The sequence below is a fragment of the Brachyhypopomus gauderio genome, unplaced genomic scaffold, assembly GCF_052324685.1.
Source record: "Brachyhypopomus gauderio isolate BG-103 unplaced genomic scaffold, BGAUD_0.2 sc60, whole genome shotgun sequence".
Classification (NCBI taxonomy): Eukaryota; Metazoa; Chordata; class Actinopteri; order Gymnotiformes; family Hypopomidae; genus Brachyhypopomus; species Brachyhypopomus gauderio.
Window position 1 is genome coordinate 2,060,848 of NW_027506881.1, and position 14,944 is coordinate 2,075,791.

General features: G+C 41.2%; 1 protein-coding gene across 5 annotated transcripts in view; it reads right to left on the bottom strand.

The window, feature by feature from the left end:
• Positions 1-668: 668 nt before the first annotated feature.
• Positions 669-14,944, bottom strand: part of LOC143489289 (GDP-L-fucose synthase-like) — a 15,457-nt gene continuing 1,181 nt past the window's right edge. For 2 of the 5 annotated variants that reach the window (XM_076988203.1, XM_076988204.1), the window contains exons 3-11: positions 12,816-12,961; positions 11,048-11,162; positions 10,829-10,957; positions 6,995-7,068; positions 5,988-6,121; positions 2,696-2,836; positions 2,405-2,484; positions 1,743-1,842; positions 669-1,609 (exon numbers count right to left, since the gene is read on the bottom strand). In XM_076988203.1, the coding sequence (XP_076844318.1) occupies positions 1,554-1,609; positions 1,743-1,842; positions 2,405-2,484; positions 2,696-2,836; positions 5,988-6,121; positions 6,995-7,068; positions 10,829-10,957; positions 11,048-11,162; positions 12,816-12,961 (975 nt within the window). In that variant the 3' untranslated portion in view covers positions 669-1,553. Of the gene's footprint in view, positions 1,610-1,742; positions 1,843-2,404; positions 2,485-2,695; positions 2,837-5,987; positions 6,122-6,994; positions 7,069-10,828; positions 10,958-11,047; positions 11,163-11,999; positions 12,018-12,815; positions 12,962-14,944 lie in introns of those variants that run through there. The other 3 variants (XM_076988205.1, XM_076988206.1, XM_076988207.1) reach the window with 3 other exon arrangements.

Genomic DNA, 14,944 nt, shown 5'->3' on the forward strand with positions numbered 1-14,944 from the left:
ACAACGTGTATTTAGTTTTTTTCTCTACAGTAAACGGGTTTTGTAGAGGACACTACTGAGTGCTGAACGGAAAACACAAATGCGTCTTACTGGCAAAACTCGGCTTGCTGTAGGAAAAAGTAAACTTGTTTTCATTGCTCTTATTACGGATAATCCAAGTGTTGAAAAATAGTGAATGTAATGTTTATATCAGTTGAGCTTCATTGTGGACCACAGACAGTTGTGGAAGCGTCTCACGGTGAATTCTTCAGAGTGAGATTCTCCACAAACTCCTGATCACAGCTCAGCTGGTCTGGGCTCAGTGTGCCATGAAAACCTTCCCAACACTATTGAAACTCATGAAAATCTTCCCAACATAATTAATGTGTACTCACACAGATTGTAGTGAGTGGATCTTTGAGTTAGCATAACCCTTCATGTCAGCACAAACACACTTGACTATTCTTTGATTATCAAGCTAGTTTCTGACATACTCAAACATTTTCCATAAAGAAACAGCCCAAAACGAGTAGCTGGTGTTCCACATTACACACAAAGTGATTTTTAGGACGTGTAATTCAGATTCCTGGCATGGTCATATGGATTGATGTAGCATATAAACCAAGCTGTTGTTCCACATCTCACCAAAAAATTTATTGTGATGACAAATGTGCCAAAATACACAGGACTGCACAAGTAGGGCATGCTTTTATTAAGGTCTCAACTATGCAGAAAGACTCGCCCATCAAAACTTGAGGTACTTTGATACAAAAAGACCGTATCAAGTTTAAAAGAACCTCAAAGCTGTCATAAAAAACACACACCCCTTATAAAGGTCATATAGCAATCACAGCAGACTGGCCAAATCCCCAAATTAAAACAGCATTTCTGAAACAAAACAAAATTAAATTAAATCACAAAGATTATAAAATACCCAGAACAATGTTAGAAAATCAATAGATCCAGCACAATCATAATCAAATGTGTGTTTGTGTGTGTTTCTGTGTGTGTGTGTGCAGAGCCGGAGTGGCTAAGTGGCTAAGGGGCCGGCGCATGTCAATCTCTAGTTTGGGCTGATTGGGAGGGAAAATAATTTTGGGCCGGATTTAGGCATGAAACTCTCGGACTGAAAAAGGGGCCCACTCCGGCCCTGTGTGTGTGTGTGTGTGTACACATATGTATATTCCAGGGAATACTTGCAGTGTAGAATAGTAAATGAAGGACATAAGGTTTCCATAGAAACAGGATGTTTCAGACAGAGGTCCTGCATCAACTGTACAAGCTCATGAAACACTTTGCTTGCACAGCTGATGAAGTATCTCTCTCCTAAACCTCACACAAACACACCATTTTGTGTTACAAAGTAGTTATGATAGATTTGCCAATGATAATTATTCCAGCTAATTTATTATTAACTCCTAACTTATTAAAAACTATCCCCTACGCTTGTAGCCCTCTGAACGCCGTTACCAACACTGATTAGTTCATTCAACACTTCAGCCGAAGTATTTCTGAATGTTCCGCAGTCCCGTCTGCCGTCTGGACTCTGTTTCTGTAATGAGAGGGCACACTGCTCATTTGCGAGCGATGTCGTAGTTGTTCACGAACCAGTCACAGGTCTCCTTGATGGCTGAGGAGAAAGAGGTGCTGTTGTAAACTAAACTTCAGCGTGTTTCAGAACTTTTCCTGTATGGATATATTTCGTCGTTCATATGAATGGATGAACCTGTGTGTGTGTGTGTGTGTGTGTGTGTGTTGTATACCTTTGTGAAAGGGTGTGAAGGTGTAGTCAGGAAGATACTTGCGGAGCTTGGCGTTGCTGGCTGTTTTCTTAAATTGACCATCAGCTTTATTAGTGTCATACTGAACACAGAAGGTCAAAGGTTAACCTGCTACGTAATGAGAGTGTTACTGTGTTCAAGGATTAGTTACTGTATAGATGGGTTAGTTACTGTGTTGAAGGGTTAGTTACTGCGTTAAAGGACTGTCTAGATGAGTTAGTTACTGTGTTGTTAGTTACTGTGTTGAAGGATTAGTGACTGTCTAGATGAGTTAGTTACTGTCTAGATGAGTTAGTTACTGCGTTGAAGGGTTAGTTACTGCGTTGAAGGGTTAGTTACTGCGTTGAAGGGTTAGTTACTGCGCTGAAGGATTAGTTACTGCGTTGAAGGATTAGTTACTGCGTTGAAGGGTTAGTTACTGCGTTGAAGGATTAGTTACTGCGTTGAAGGATTAGTTACTGCGTTGAAGGGTTAGTTACTGCGTTGAAGGGTTAGTTACTGCGTTGAAGGATTAGTTACTGCGTTGAAGGGTTAGTTACTGCGTTGAAGGGTTAGTTACTGCGTTGAAGTATTAGTTACTGCGTGCACAGCTTACAGCCATGCAGGGTGCTGATCACGTCAGTGCTGCACAGCTAAAAGGATACGATCACTTCTCCTCTGAAGTCCAGGGCTCTGACCACAGCGTCAGCAGCATCTTTAATGGACACCTCATCCTCCTCTCCAACTGAACGTGTGAGAGTAGAAGATGAAGAAAAAGAAAACATCTTTAGACACGAGTTCACTGCATGATACATCTGCTGTGTGTGTACGTGCGTGAATGTGTGTGTACGTGCGTGAATGTGTGTGTGTGTACGTGCGTGAATGTGTGTGTACGTGCGTGAATGTGTGTGTACGTGCGTGAATGTGTGTGTACGTGCGTGAATGTGTGTGTGTACCTGACAGTATGATGGGATCCACCTCATCATATTCTCTCAGTACCCACAGAAAGAGACGTGCCAGGTCCAGAGAATAGATGAACTGTCTCAGTGGACGTCCTGAACCCCACACCTGCAGAGAAGTGCCCTCCTCTACACACACACACACACACATACACACACACACACACACACACACACACACACACACACACACACACATTATATATGTGAATAAGAGAGAATAAGCTGTTTCAGACAGAAGCACTTTGCTTGCACAGCTGATGAAGGATCTGTCTGAAATTTCCTATTTCTCTGGAAAATGTATTTAACTACAATTTTTAATATCTTTATTTATCTTACTTAAGTAAGCTGCAGTTACTCACCTGGAATCTATTTATGGCACACACAGGTTTAAATATTCTCTCTCATTCATATTTGATTAGATTCAACTTTATTGTCATTGCTCATTGTCAAGTACAAGGCAACGAAATACAGTCCTGTGGAGCCTAAAGTACCCCCATCCCAGAGCAGCAGAAATGCACCGCTGTTCATATATGATCTGTACAGTGAACACTTAGAACCTCAAGCTTGGCTCGACTTGAAACTCCATGCTTAAAGTCTCATGGAAGACAAGGCTCCAGACTATTCTCCATCCTGGCTCCAAGATGGTGGAACGATCTTCCATTAGCTGCTAGGACTGCAGAGTCTATTGATGTCTTCAAGCGTAGTCTGAAGAGCCACCTGTTTGTTGAGTTTTTACCAGAGCACTAACTCAGCTGATACCACTTGCTGTTGTTCTTAAATTGTATGTCTGTCTATGGTTATTTGTGCTTCTTGGCAAATGTCTAACTTGCAAAACACTAGGTAATGACATTGACTCCTGTAGTTTAGTAGTAGTCTGACTCAATGGTATCTTGAATTCTGGCCTATCTGTACTATTTCCTAGGATGTATTCTGTGATCAGATGCAAAGCACTTTGTAAGTTGCTCTGGATAAGAGCGTCTGCTAAATGCCGTAAATGTAAATGTAAATATATGTGTGAGTGAGTGTGTGTTTGTCCACTAGATGGCAAAGAAGTGCTACATATGAGTAAATATCAATTTAGTTTTCGTATCAACTCTACAGCTGAACATGAGATTACAGGTGTAATATGAGAGATCATATTATACCTGCACTCCACTTACTGCACTGGACACCGGTCAGGTTTAGAATAGATTTTAAGGTTCTAGTCATGGTTTTTAAATGTCTTCATGGTCTTGCTCCTCTTTATCTCAGTGAAATGATGATTAGATATGTTCCAGTCAGGTCTCTCAGGTCTTCAAACAGTAATCTACTGGTAATTCCTAAAAACCAATTAAAGATTGGCGAGGGTGCTTTTAGCCACTATGGCCCAAAGCTCTGGAACTCTCTTCCTGAAGAGCTCAGAGGAAGGTGCTATACAAATAAAGATTATTATTATTATTATTATTATTATTAATAATAAACTCATGATGAGTGACATCTCCATTTCAGTGGGTGGGTACAGTTATCTTTTTATGAATGGACTCCCTTAATCCTAACCCAGATCTGCAGGTACCAGGTGAAACTGTAGCAATGGATACAGAGATGTCTACAGGTTATGCCAAACCAGTTTTTCATGATGGGTGTAGTTATTTATATGTGGTTGTATGTGGTTACTTTTGCATTGTCAGATTTGCCACGGTGCTTTTTAAAATTTATTTATTTTTTTTACCAATAACCAGATAGTATTGCAGGCAATCGTGAAAATTAGGTCACGACAAACTGTCCAATCAGGTGTTAACTGTGTCGGAGTTTGGAGCACTTTCCAGCACTGTTCTCTCCACGCTTTAATAATTTCACTCCATTGTTGATGAAAAGGGAAGCAACCAACAAAATTGGGTGAAACCCTGGAATACAAGGGTTAATTTCACCTTTAATAATGAGATACCACAAATAATAGCCAATCAGAATGCAACTGGCAGAACCCGAACATTGTGGCCAGATTAGCGTACAACAGATGTGAGACTGTATCCCTACAGTAATGCTAGAAAGTGTTTGTGAACCACTCAATTTTTAAAGCAGACATTCCATATAAGGGACTAAGACAAAAAATATATTTCCATTATTTATTTAACAAAAGTAATTTAGTAACTAAAAAAAGTAGTAACTGAAAATTTGGCAATTGCAAAAGTATGTGAACTTTTTTAGCTAGTAACTTGTGGCACCTCTTTTTGCAGCAATTACTTCAACCAAACGTCTTCTTTAACCACAAACGAGCCTCATGTCGGCTTTTGGGGATTTTTGCCCACTCCTCTTTGCAGAGCTCCACCAGTTGAGAGGTTGGAGGGGCATCTGACATGTACCGCCCATTTCAGATCTTGCCACAGCATTTCTGTGATTGAGGTCTGGACTTTGGGCCAAAACAGAGTGCAAATCTTCTTTCTCTTAAACCGCTCCTTGGTAGTTTTGCTGGAATGTTTTTGGTCTTGTTACATTCATTTCCATTCCAGCTTCAACTTCCTGATAGCAGGAGATTCTGGTCAAGAGTTTGTTGATGGTCCTGGTAATATGAAGTTGTTCAGGTACGGAGACATAAAAGCAAGTCTAGACCATCACATCTCCACCACCACGCTTCACTGCTGGGAGGAGGTTCTTCTCTTTATATGCACTGTTGACTTTCTCTAAACATGATGCTTGTGATTATGGCCAAATAACTCAGTTTTGGACTCATTTGTATGTGGGTTTGGACTTTACCTGAATTATAATTTTTCTGGTGATTCTTGTAAGTTTTGATGGCCGTCTACTTTTACTACTAATACGTCCACTTTTACTACTCAAGCAGTTCACAAACTTTCAAGCAGTTTTTTTTTTAGATCTGTTAACTGTGGAGGCCGTCACAGTTTCTGGGTATTTGTGAAAACATCTCCTACATTTCTAGAGGACTTTGTGAAAACATCTCCTACATTTCCAGAGAACTTTGTAAACTTACTGTGTTTTCTTTCTATTTATTCCTTCTCTTCCCTAACAGGACATCAAGTCTGAGAGTAACCTCACTACTAAAGTACATGACAAAGCTGTACCAGTCTGGTACAAGCTGGCTTTTTAGTTTACAATTTTAACCATGTATTTCAGCTTGGCCTCAAAACTCGTTCAGTACATGTCATGAGTTGAGAACCAAAGTGAGAGAGAGAGAGAGAGAGAGAGAGATGAGATAGGAGAGATATGAGATAGAAAGGTGAGAAATGAGAGAGATGAGGACAGAATGGGAGAGAGAGAGAGAGAGATAGATAGAGAGAGAGAGTGCTCTTACTCTGTGCTTTGTAAGTCTTGTGTATAAGTCCTGGAAGAACGTGACCGTCCTCTATGTTGAAGTTGTCATGGGGACCAAACACATTTGTGGGGATAACAGCTGTGTACCGCCGACCATATTTCTCAAAATATGCCCTGCACAAACATAGTGGAATCATGACTTTAGGTTTAAACACCTCAAAACAACAATATAGAGTAATAAAGACACTCTTTAAACAGTGAATGACCCGTTTGGTCTGAGACACTGGTAGTTGTACCACTGTCTTACACACTGTACTCGAGGGACTTTCATATGAAGTCAAGCGTGTGAATATGTCTGCATAGACTTTAATGCTGAATGGCATCGCCATGTAATGAATGATGACGCTAATGTTCATTACATGGCAATGTCAAAGCTAAATTCAGACACAGCTCAGCAAACATCTGGACACATAGGACATTTTGCTTAAAATTTTATAAGCAATTATTCTCACTGATCCCAGTTTTTACATGGGAAGCATAAATGAGGAGCTGATTATGCATAAGTATACCGTCAGACACAACTTTAGCCAGCATCATCCGTCAACACACTGCAGAGAAACATCACTGTCCATCAGTTGAGTCAGAGCCAACGAGACTCGCATACATCTGTGCGTCTATTACTACATAATAAGAGTCCCGTGTGAACGCTTTAAGAGAACACTGCGCTGCAGTCATATCAGGAAGGAGGAGAGAGTAATGTGAATCAAAGATGTAGAGACGCCACGCAGTGAAGCTCCTGAAACATTTATACAAGCTGCTGGCTGCAAACTTGGAAGCTAGTAGACCATCAAGAGACAAATGACCTGAATCTGCTGGACCGAGATGGACGTGGTTTCTGTACAGACGTAGAAGCAGGATCAGTTTATGGTTTCTACAGCGACCCTGAATTAAAGGTCTGGCTAGTTTCTAGCTTAAACGATTTCTCATATTGTGACGCTATAAAATATAGTTAAGCACACAGACACAAGACGACGTCTAATTACTAACCTGTTGTGGACGTCAATCATTCTTTTAGCGTAGGCGTAACCAAAGTTGGAGTCGTGAGGAGGACCATTGTGGATCTGAAAGACGAAGCAAATATTAATCAAATGAAGCATTTGCATATGTATGTGTACGCACGCATAACCAATCACAGTCACTGTGGCAGTCACCTGACCACTCATATGAGCTCGTTGGAAATCCCTATCCAATGGAAGATATTCATATCACGGATATTAATATCAATATATTCATATTACGGATATTAATATCAATATATTAATATTATGGATATTAATATCAATATATTATTACGGATATTAATATCAATATATTAATATTATGGATATTAATATAAATATATTCATATTACGGATATTAATATCAATATATTAATATTATGGATATTAATATCAATATATTATTACGGATACTAATATCAATATATTCATATTATGGATATTAATATCAATATATTCATATTATGGATATTAATATCAATATATTCATATTACGGATATTAATATAAATATATTCATATTACGGATATTAATATCAATATATTAATATTATGGATATTAATATCAATATATTATTACGGATATTAATATCAATATATTAATATTATGGATATTAATATAAATATATTCATATTACGGATATTAATATCAATATATTAATATTATGGATATTAATATCAATATATTATTACGGATATTAATATCAATATATTCATATTATGGATATTAATATCAATATATTATTACGGATATTAATATCAATATATTAATATTATGGATATTAACGTGGAATTGCTGCTTCCTTCTCAAGTGAGAAGTTGTGCCAATTAAGTACATTTTGCCACTACACTGGAAGCATACCTGTGCAAGGTGGTTTACTGTAATCTAATGTAGGATGCAACACCGCCCTCTACTGGACAGGAGGGGGTAGCCTAAACCTTGAAAACCAGCCCACACGGTTCTCTTTACCACGCAGCCAGAGGCAGACACATCCATCAGACGGCCAGATGGTGAAGTGTGATTCATCACTTCTGAGAACACATTTCTACTACTTCAGTGGGCGCAGTGCTTTAACCACTCCCACTGTTAACCTGCCACTGCACCCAATGAACGTCGGCTGGTATGAACCTCATTTCATGACGTGCCTGACATTCCGCGGCTGGGCAGATTGGAGCTTTGATAATGTTATTCCTAGACACTTTCATCCCACGACAGCACTTCCAGTGCACTAGAGTGCATCCAGTAGGGCATACATGTCATAGGCTGACGTGTTGCCAAAGTGGCCCGTAAGATGCCATGATACCACAGAGTTCCTCTTTCTCTACTGTCAGCGTCCTCTATGGAGATTACACAAAGGGTAGTAACACTAGTGCAGTACCATTTACAAAGAAACGGGATGTTTTAAACAAACTTCCTTCAGCTGTACAAGCAAACCGCTTCAGACACTTTGGAACAAGTGGAACAAGTTTACTCCCTGGAACCTTTGAAGGAAGTGAAGTGCATTTTAACAATATGCTGTGTGCGTAGAAGGGGCGGAGTGTTCGTAGAAGGGGCGGAGTGTGCGTAGAAGGGGCGGAGTGTGTTGCCCAACTTTAACAGATACAAAGTTGCCGGTTTCAGTTACATTTCCCCTTCCTCTCTTTTGAGCAACTGGTTGTTATGACTACCACAGGGAGGAGGAGCTGTAGGGAGGGTGTGTAGTGTCCCTCACACTCCAGGCCTATAAAACACTGGGAGACAGAGGTTGTGTTCTCAGAGGAATAAGGCCCCTTTTTGAGTATACAATGAAGAACACAAAGCAATTCCATAAAAACCCCAGTGGGATATATGAATGTCAGGACCCAGTTTCTCTCATCCGGATGAGGGTTAGCGGGCCTCACCCTGGACCCAGGCCCAGGGGAGGGGCTCCTTGGTGAGCACCTGGTGGCTCGGTCTGTACTAGCGGGCCCCAGCGGGCTCAGCTTCAAAGTGCTATGTGGTCGACTCTCCACTGGGTCCACCACCTGTGAGAGGCAGTGGTAGTGGTTCTGTGCTGTGTGGGTCGGGAAGTGGCTAAAGATCGGGCCATGGTGTTCTGAACATGGAACGTAACTTCTCTGTTTGGGAAGGAGCCTGAGCTGGTTCATGAGGCTGAGAAACACCAACTAGATATAGTTGGGCTCACCTCAACACACGGTTTGGGTTCTGGAACCATTTCTCTCTCTCTCTCTCTCGAGAGAGAGAGGCTGGACTTAATTTTTTTCTGGAGTTGCCCAGGGTGAAACGCGCAGGGATGTAGTGGACTAACTCATAGTCCTCCGGCTCACTGCCTGTGTGTTGGGTTCCCCCGCTAGACAGGAGGGTTGCTGCTCTGCAACTTGGAGCTCTGACCGTTTATGCTGATGCGTCAAATGTCAGTGCGGAGTAACCGGCTTCCAGGGGTCTTTGTAGGGGAAACTGGATGGCGTCCTCTGGGGATTAAATCGTTCTTCTGGAGTCTTCAGTGCTCATGTGGACCCAGAAGGGCATGACTGTGAGGACGGCCTGCCTGATCTGGACCCGAGTAGCTTTCTGTTGTTGGATATCTGTGCTCTTCACAGTTTGTCCATAACGAACACCATGTTCAAGCTGTGGCCGTAAGGCTGTCTGTGTCAGTGGTGACACCGCGGGTAAGGGAGACTGTCGAGTCCTACCAGGCCCGGCTGGATCGTGGGACGTTCGGCTGGCTCAAAGAAGATTCTGGAAAACTATCAGGCGACTCAGAAGAGGAAAGCGGTTCCCAACCAACACTGGCCACAGTGAGGCTGTGGGATGTCTGGCCACAGTGAGGCTGTGGGATGTCTGGCCACAGTGAGGCTGTGGGATGTCTGGCCACAGTGAGGCTGTGGGATGTCTGGCCACAGTGAGGCTGTGGGATGTCTGGCCACAGTGAGGCTGTGGGATGTCTGGCCACAGTGAGGCTGTGGGATGTCGTTAGGCAGAAGAAGGACTCAGAAGATCTTCTCAATCCCATCAGCACCTTCCATAGAGGAAGCAGAGCTGGAGACTCGGTGAGTTTGTCCATCTGATTCCTTTTTAGTAGTTCTAGTATAGTAAACAATGCTTTATTACCTTGAGTGTTTTAGTAAGCTGCGAGTGCTTATTCATCTGAATTTCGGTAACAATCAATGAATATTTAATTGGAACTGGATTCTAAAGTCGTAAGACAAACAGAGATTCCTAGCAGTGGATACCAGAGGTGGGTGTGGTATAAAACGAGTGAAGGTCACTCAGAAGAGAATCTGACCCCTAATATGAAGTACTGTGGTGGGAGTGTGGGGGTGGTTTCCTATTGTTATGATACAAGAGATTATATTTATATCAAAATCTGGCTGCCTCTGCCAGAAATCGAAGACAGCCTGGTTGCCAAACCTTCCTGCACAAACATTATTACGTTACATCTATAATCCAAAGCATTTCTTCAAATCCAACAGATGTTCACACATCACAGAATAATCACAGTGCTGGCCATTCAAATCCCTCATTCTCTAAACTCACTTAAACCTGTGCCACAAGATGAAAAGCAGAGACCACAAAAGAGCAAAAGGATGTCAAAGAATCTGGAGATGTTCTGGATGGACTCGAGGTACTAGAATAATTCCACCCAACATTTCAACTTCAGTCCTACACCTACTATACCTAAAACTGACTTGAAGGCAGATAAACTGAACTGATACTGTGAAATGAGAGGTACAGTCTTAGATTTAGGACCTGGGGTTAGGATTAGGACTCAGGACTTCTAACTCAGAAATGCAGCTCACTGAGAGAGAAACTATGGCTGAAAAACAGAGCAAAGTGTACAAACCATAGTCTCATCAATGGGGTAGGTGGTTTTGTCTGGGAAGATGCAGGTGGACAGACAGGACACAACTTTGACCACGCCCACCTCGTGGGCTGCCTGCAGCACGTTGTCGTTGATGTACATGTTGTTTCTCTGAAAGTAAAACGTTCTCAGTGGACACTTGCATACTTAAAAACGTTCAGTGTTATAGCGGTTTGACTTGTGTGGGGGTGGTCGTTTTACCCAGAAGTCCAGGTTCTGCCTCATGTTTTTGAAGAGACCACCCACCATGGCTGCCAGATGGATCACGTGTGTAGGGCGGTGTTTCTGGAAGACAGCTCTTGTCTCTTCAAGATTCCTAAACCATGAAAATAAGCATGTCTGTGTCACCGAAGAACAGAAAGAAATGTTCAAAGAACGTTAGATAAGATTATAAAATAATAAAACCAAATATAGGCTGTATCAAATTATAATAGATTACAATAACCAGCCATTTCATTGGACACATCTACTTTGTAGACTTATTAGGTGACCACTTTAATAGTACACCTGTCTTATATTGGCATTAGTTTATAAGTCTAGTCTGGGGGTGTTATTACATGTGAATATCACTGAAGGGTTGACATGGATTTAAATGGCCTTTGGTGACCATATTCTGTGTTTGAAGAGTGTGTGTGTGTGTGTGTGTGTGTGTGTGTGTGTGTGTGTGTGTGTGTGTGTGTGTGTGTGTGTGTGTGTGTGTGTGTGTGTGTGTGAGAAGAGTGTTTACATTATAGTGGCGTCTTTAAAGGTGTGTGTGTGTTTGAGAGAAGAGTGTTTACATTAGGTTGGCATCTTTAGAGGAGAGTGTTTACATTAGTATGTTTACATTAGTGTTTACATTAGAGGAGAGTGTTTACATTAGTATGTTTACATTAGTGTTTACATTAGAGGAGAGTGTTTACATTAGTATGTTTACATTAGTGTTTACATTAGAGGAGAGTGTTTACATTAGTATGTTTACATTAGTGTTTACATTAGAGGAGAGTGTTTACATTAGTGTGTTTACATTAGAGGAGAGTGTTTACATTAGTATGTTTACATTAATGTTTACATTAGAGGAGAGTGTTTACATTAGTGTTTACATTGGAGGAGGGTGTTTACATTAGTGTTTACATTAGTGTTTACATTAGAGTGTTTACATTAGAGTGTTTACATTAGGTTGGCGTCTTTAGAGGAGTGTTTACATTAAAGGAGAGTGTTTACATTAGAGTGTTTACATTAGTGTTTACATTAGGTTGGCGTCTTTAGAGGAGTGCTTACATTAAAGGAGAGTGTTTACATTAGAGTGTTTACATTAGTGTTTACATTAGGTTGGCGTCTTTAGAGGAGTGTTTACATTAGTGTTTACATTAAAGGAGAGTGTTTACATTAGTGTTTACATTAGAGTGTTTACATTAGGTTGGCATCTTTAGAGGAGTGTTTACATTAAAGGAGAGTGTTTACATTAGAGTGTTTACATTAGTGTTTACATTAGAGTGTTTACATTAGGTTGGCGTCTTTAGAGGAGTGTTTACATTAGTGTTTACATTAAAGGAGAGTGTTTACATTAGAGTGTTTACATTAGTGTTTACATTAGAGTGTTTACATTAGGTTGGCGTCTTTAGAGGAGTGTTTACATTAGTGTTTACATTAAAGGAGAGTGTTTACATTAGAGTGTTTACATTAGAGTGTTTACATTAGAGTGTTTACATTAGTGTTTACATTAGGTTGGCGTCTTTAGAGGAGTGTTTACATTAGTGTTTACATTAAAGGAGAGTGTTTACATTAGAGTGTTTACATTAGAGTGTTTACATTAGTGTTTACATTAGGTTGGCGTCTTTAGAGGAGTGTTTACATTAGTGTTTACATTAAAGGAGAGTGTTTACATTAGAGTGTTTACATTAGAGTGTTTACATTAGAGTGTTTACATTAGTGTTTACATTAGTGTTTACATTAGAGTGTTTACATTAGTGTTTACATTAGTGTTTACATTAGGTTGGCGTCTTTAGAGGAGAGGAAGATCCACTTCTCTCCTGTTTTTGGTCCTTCTTCCTGCAACACTCGCTCTATGGCTTTCCCCACCAGACCACTGCCTCCCGTCACCATAATGCACATGGTCCCAGTTTCTCTCTGCATCTAACACACACACACACACACACACACACACACACACACACACACACACACACACACACACACACACACACACACACACACACACACACACACAAAAACGTAGTCATGGATTGTGCTGAATAATTGAAAAAGACCTACAGCAGTTAGTGTAAACAAACATGCAGGTTCCCACACTGGTATGACAATGTAAACAATGCTTGTGTACCAGAAAACTTTAACTTCAGCAGTTAACACCAATGAATAAAGAAAGACAAAGGCACCAATATACCACACTGCTCTTTATGGTGTTGTACTTGTGTGAGCTGTCCAAGGGTTTGGTCATTTTCTTCAGTGTTAGCCTTGTTTTATTAGTACTTCGTATTAGTACTTGGATGCAAACATTGCTCTCAGAATAGACATCTTGCATTATAAGGCCTTTCTCTGCTAACCTAATGTCTTTAATCATTAGCTTTGACTTTGTCGCTCTGAAGACGGAGAAATAGGACCCTCTGTCCTCTGTGTTGTGTCCAGTTATGGTGTTGCTAACTTGTGTACTTGTTATTGCTAATGAACAAGATTCCACTGAGTTTGTTCTCATTGGGTTTAACACTGTTGACAGTGTCCCTTACACACACACAACACTGTGTCTGTCTCCCTTACACACACAACACTGTGCCGGTCTCCCTTACACACACAACACTGTGCCCGTCTCCCTTACACACACAACACTGTGCCCGTCTCCCTTACAAACACAACACTGTGCCGGTCTCCCTTACACACACAACACTGTGCCGGTCTCCCTTACACACACAACACTGTGCCCGTCTCCCTTACACACACAACACTGTGCCCGTCTCCCTTACAAACACAACACTGTGCCGGTCTACCTTACACACACAACACTGTGCCGGTCTCCCTTACACACACAACACTGTGCCGGTCTCCCTTACACACACAACACTGTGCCGGTGTCCCTTACAAACACAACACTGTGCCGGTCTCCCTTACACACACACACAACACTGTGCCGGTCTCCCTTACACACACACACAACACTGTGCCGGTCTCCCTTACACACACACACACAACACTGTGCCGGTCTCCCTTACACACACACACACAACACTGTGCCGGTCTCCCTTACACACACACACAACACTGTGCCGGTCTCCCTTACACACACACACAACACTGTGCCGGTCTCCCTTACACACAACACTGTGCCGGTCTCCCTTACACACACAACACTGTGCCGGTCTCCCTTACACACACAACACTTTGCCGGTCTCCCTTACACACACAACACTGTGTCGGTCTCCCTTACACACACAACACTGTGCCGGTCTCCCTTACACACACAACACTGTGCCGGTCTCCCTTACACACACAACACTGTGCCGGTCTCCCTTACACACACAACACTGTGCCGGTCTCCCTTACACACACGTATCTGTGGCAGTCCCAAGCTTCCCCAGTGACGTATGGCACAGTTCATATATTGACATTGTCATATTCACATATTTGACACTTCTCTGCCAGTACTTCCTGAATCACAAACATGATGTAGATGCTGTCATTGTACCATCTCATTCTTCATACTACCAAACCCAGTCTCAGCCCAGGGTGGTAATTCAAACTCTGCCCGGCTTGTACTGGTATCAGGTATAACGAGCATGCAATGAGTGTACAAAGGGTTGTTTTTTTTTAAACATAAAATATGTTCAGGAAGAACAAGACAAGCTGCCTGTGGTGCGATGAATCATCACAATAAATCTGTCTCACCCTCTACTTTGTTTTGCAGTAACTGGTATGTTGAGTATTTTACAAAACTGAATGAACAAGGAAACATTTGCAGAACTAAAATTTGCTATATACACTATTATACTATATACTATATGTAACTATATACACTATTCCTTGTAAATTACATTTAAATTCAAATATGAGCCAGTTTATTATTTGGCCAATATATGTGATCTTCGTTACATAACCACAAATTTATTT